Genomic DNA, 4,227 nt, shown 5'->3' with positions numbered 1-4,227 from the left:
CTACAAGGGGGTTGTGCCCCCGGGGCCATCCCACCCCCCGCCCCAAGGCGCAGGGAAAAGGGGTTCAGCCACAGGAAATGCAAAGTTAACCTATTTGGGGGGGCCAATTCATTTTTTTTTACGGTTTTCTGCCCCAGTAACCCTAATTTTTCTACTAACCCCAAATGATGACTTTTAGGGATGGGGGACACCTCGCAAGGGGCCGAGCGGCATCCAGGTGACACTTACCGACCGGCGGTGACACCATCCACATGGCAGCGGCGGCCGTGGCAGCGGTGACAGTGACGCCCCGGCGAGGGGAAACTGAGGCAGGGGCCGCTCCGTGGGGCTCCGCGCGGTGCCGCGTTATATAAGGAAAAGCCTCCCGGGCTGAGTCACCCGGCGGGGGTGGGTCCGGCCAGAGGCCACGGACACGGACACGGGGGGTTCGCAGCCGCTTGGCACCACCGGCGAGGGAGGAGCTGCCCTGGGGGGCCGGGGGGCCATGCCAGGCTCGCGGTGCCCCTGCCAGCCTCCCAGCACCCCTGCCAGCCTCCCAGTGCCCACGCCAGGCTCACAGCACTGGTGCCAGGCTTGCAGTGCCTGTGCCAACCCTGCAGCGCCGGTGCCAGGCTCGCAGCACCCGTGCCAGGCTCGCAGCACCCGTGCCCAGCCACAGCGCTGGTGCCAGGCTCGCAGCACCCACACCGTGCCCACAACAGCAGGACCGGGCTGGCAGCACCCGTGTGGCACTGATAACACCTATATCACACTCACAGCACGAGTGTCACTCTGATAACACCTGGATCCATCTCACGGCACCAATTCCAGGCTCACTCCTCACCTTCTCCAGGTGTGGGCCATCTATGCCATGCTCACAGCACCTTTGGTAACCTTGCAGCCCCTTCGGCAGGCTCACACCACCGACACCCGGCTCATGGCACCCATCCCACACTCCAGCACCCATCCCACACTCCAGCACCCATCCCGCACTCATGGAACACATGCCAGGCTCTCACAGCCCATCCCAGGATTGCACCATCCGTGCCAGGCTCACAGCACCCATTTCCAGCTCACAGCACCCCTGGCAGGCTCACAGCACCCACCCCACACCCACAGCACCCATCCCACGCTCACAGTACCCATGCCAGGCTCACAGGACCTGCCAGGTCTGTACCAGCTGTATCACAGCTCTCATGCCAGACTTGTAGCACCCGTGGCGGCCTCACAGCACCCACGGCAGTCCCACAACCCCCACACCCATCCCACAATACCCACACCCAATCCCACAACATCTACATGAGTTCCACAGCCCCACAACCAGCCCCTGGCACTGCCATACTCCTGCTCTGCACCCCGCTGCCACCCCAGGGATGGCACCCAAAAGGTGTCACCACCCAGTGCCATCCCATCAGCAATTCCTGTCAGTGGCACCGGGGTCACAGCTGGTGCCCCCTACCCTCACCCACTGTGCTGGGCTGGGTCACCTTGTCCCCCACCCTGGGCCTCTGCCAGGTGGCCCCAACTTGTGCAAGGGTGTCACGAGTTGGGGGAGCTCAGCCTCTCCCTCCCCTGGAGCAAAGGGCCGGCGATAGCGAGGGGCTGCCGGGGGAGGCGACGCCGGGGCCACCACTGGGAGAGCAAAGGTCCCTGAGGACACGATGACGAGGGGCCCATAAAACTTATACAGCCTGGTGCTGGAATTTTCCACCCAGCTCCCAGTGGGAATTGGGGGGTGCAGCAGCACCCATGGCTGCAGGGTCCCAGGGTGGGGGGGAGGGCCTGGGTGCCCCGTTGGGGGGTCCCAGGGTGCTGGTCACGGCGGGGGCACCGGTGAAAGGGCTCTTTGTTCGCTGGTCACGCGCTGGTGCTGGCGGTTGCGAAGCGACAGCCAGGCCAGGAGGGCCACGATCATGGGCGTCCGGCCCTGGGGCACCCCAAGGGGGCCATCCCGGAGCCTCAGGGGGGCCCAGCCCCGTGGGGGACAGGACGTCACTGGGTGCCCATTGACGGGCACCGGGGCCATCCCTGTGTCCTCAGGGCACCCAGAGCCACTGCACTGATGTGTCTTGGGGTGTCTTTGGCAGCAGGGTGCCATGGCACGGGGCACCTTGGAGTGCTTGGCCCTGTGTCACCGGGGTGTCTGAGAGTGCCCATTCCCGTGGCACCTGGGTGCCCATCCCTATGGGATCTGGGTGTCTGAGGGTGCCATCTCCATGGCATCTAGGTGTCTGTGGGTGTCCATCCCTATGGGATCTGGGTGTCTGTGGGTGTCAATTCCTATGGGATCTGGGTGTCTGAGGGTGTCCATCCCTGTGGGATCTGGGTGTCTGTGGGTGTCCATCCCTGTGGTGTCTGGGCACCCCTCAGTGTCTATCCCCACAGTGTCTGAGTATCACTGGGTGTCCATCCCTGTGACGTTGGCGTGTCTCTGGGTGTCCATCCCCATGACATTGTGCACATCTGGGTGCTCCCAGTACGATTCACTGGTGATGGCACAGCCCCTGCTGCCCCCAGACCCCTCCCCAGTACAGGGACACACTGGTACCAGTTGTTGGTGCTTTATTTGCCCGGTGCCAGGCCGGGGGGTCAATGACAAGGATGCTGCCACGCTCAGTTGTCTCTCATGGTCTGGAAGGGAGAAGCTTCTAAGGGGGGAGGGCAGTACCCCAACACCTTGACACCCCAACACTCCAATAACCCAACACCCCAGCACCCCAACACCTTGGCACTATGGCATCCCAACACCCCAAGAGCCTGGCACACTAGTGCCCAGCACCCCAGAGCCCTTTTGCCCCAGCACTGTGGCATGGTGACATCTGGTAACCTGGGACCATGGCACGCTGACAGCCCTGTCCTCTGGTACCCCAGCATGAGGGCACCCCAACACTCTGCACCCCAACAACCTGGCACACCAATACCCTGGCACCATGGCACACCAGCGGCTCAGCATCCTGCCCCCTTTGCCCCCTGGTGCCCTGGCACCTAGCACCCCAGAGCCCTGGTACCCCATTGCCCTGGCACCCAGCACCCCATTGCCCTGGCACCCCAGACCCCTGGTACCCAGCACCCTGCTACGGCATCCCAATTCCCCAGCGCCATGGTAGCCAAGTTCTCTGGCACCCCAACACCATGATATCCCAGTTCTCTGGTGCCCTTGTACCCTGACAACCCGGAATCCCATTCCCTGGCATCTTGTGCGCACCTCTGCGATCCAGTCCTCGAAGGCAGACACACGGGTGAACACGGTGGGTTTCTTGGGGGCGTTGCAGCCCAGGGCCGACACAAAGCTGGCGATGCCATGGACCTCCCAGGTCCCATCCTCGGCCTGGCAGTTCAGGGGGCCCCCAGAGTCGCCCTGGGGTGTGGGACGAGGCAGGGTCAGCACCACAGGGGAGCCCAGCATGGTACCCCCTCTGCCCTGGCACGGTACCCACGTTGCATCCGGCCTTCTCGGCACCACCGGCGCAGATCATGGTGTGGCGGATGGCCAGGGCCCCCCACCAGTCGGGCTGGGAGCAGTGCTCATAGTCCACCACAGGCAGCTCCGCCTGCTGCAGCCGGTCCGGCAGCGACCCCCCAGCTGTGGGATCAGAGCACCTCGGGGTCTGCCCGTGGCCCTCCATCCCACATCCATCCATCCATCCATCCATCCACCATCTATCCATCCTTCCATGCATGCATGCATGCATCCATCCATCCATCCCTCATCCATCCATCATCCATCCATCCGTCCATTCACCATCCATCCACCACCCATCCACCATCCATCCATCCTTCCATGCATGCATGCATGCATGCATGGAAGGATGGATGGATGGTGGATGGGTGGTGGATGGATGGTGAATGGACGGATGGATGGATGATGGATGGATGAGGGATGGATGGATGGATGGATGGAATGGATGGTGGATGGATGGTGAATGGACGGATGGATGGATGATGGATGGATGAGGGATGGATGGATGGATGCATGCATGCATGCATGCATCCATCCATCCATCCATCCATCCATCCATCTCCCCATTCATCTCCATCTGTTCCTCTCTCCCTCCTCCCAACCCTCCCTTATCTCCCCATCCTGCCATCCCTTTGACCATCTCCCCAACCATCCCTCCCTCCCTCTCTCCCTCCCTCCCTCCCTCCATCTTCCCATTCATCTCCCCATCTATCCCTTCAACCCTTCACCATCCCTCCACCCATCCCTCCACCCACCTCCCCACCCATGTCCCCAGCCATCCCTCCATC

At 62.7% G+C, this 4,227-nt stretch overlaps 2 protein-coding genes across 2 annotated transcripts in view; both read right to left on the bottom strand.

The window, feature by feature from the left end:
* The window catches only part of LOC103614555 (CDP-diacylglycerol--serine O-phosphatidyltransferase), a 3,553-nt gene extending 3,042 nt beyond the window's left edge, over positions 1 to 511 (bottom strand). The window contains exon 1 of the mRNA XM_017732746.1: positions 229 to 511. Coding sequence (XP_017588235.1) covers positions 229 to 253 — 25 coding nt within the window. The 5' untranslated portion in view covers positions 254 to 511. The remainder of the gene's footprint in view (positions 1 to 228) is intronic.
* A 2,015-nt stretch (positions 512 to 2,526) lies between these two features.
* Positions 2,527 to 4,227, bottom strand: part of CELA3B (chymotrypsin like elastase family member 3B) — a 3,452-nt gene continuing 1,751 nt past the window's right edge. Inside the window, exons 6-8 of the mRNA XM_008632466.2 lie at positions 3,417 to 3,657; positions 3,185 to 3,337; positions 2,527 to 2,610 (exon numbers count right to left, since the gene is read on the bottom strand). Coding sequence (XP_008630688.1) covers positions 2,593 to 2,610; positions 3,185 to 3,337; positions 3,417 to 3,657 — 412 coding nt within the window. The 3' untranslated portion in view covers positions 2,527 to 2,592. The remainder of the gene's footprint in view (positions 2,611 to 3,184; positions 3,338 to 3,416; positions 3,658 to 4,227) is intronic.

The sequence above is a fragment of the Corvus brachyrhynchos genome, unplaced genomic scaffold, assembly GCF_000691975.1.
Source record: "Corvus brachyrhynchos isolate BGI_N302 unplaced genomic scaffold, ASM69197v1 scaffold215, whole genome shotgun sequence".
NCBI classification, from domain to species: domain Eukaryota; kingdom Metazoa; phylum Chordata; class Aves; order Passeriformes; family Corvidae; genus Corvus; species Corvus brachyrhynchos.
The sequence above is the reverse complement of the archived record's forward strand: the minus strand, read 5'-3'. Positions and strand labels throughout refer to the sequence as shown.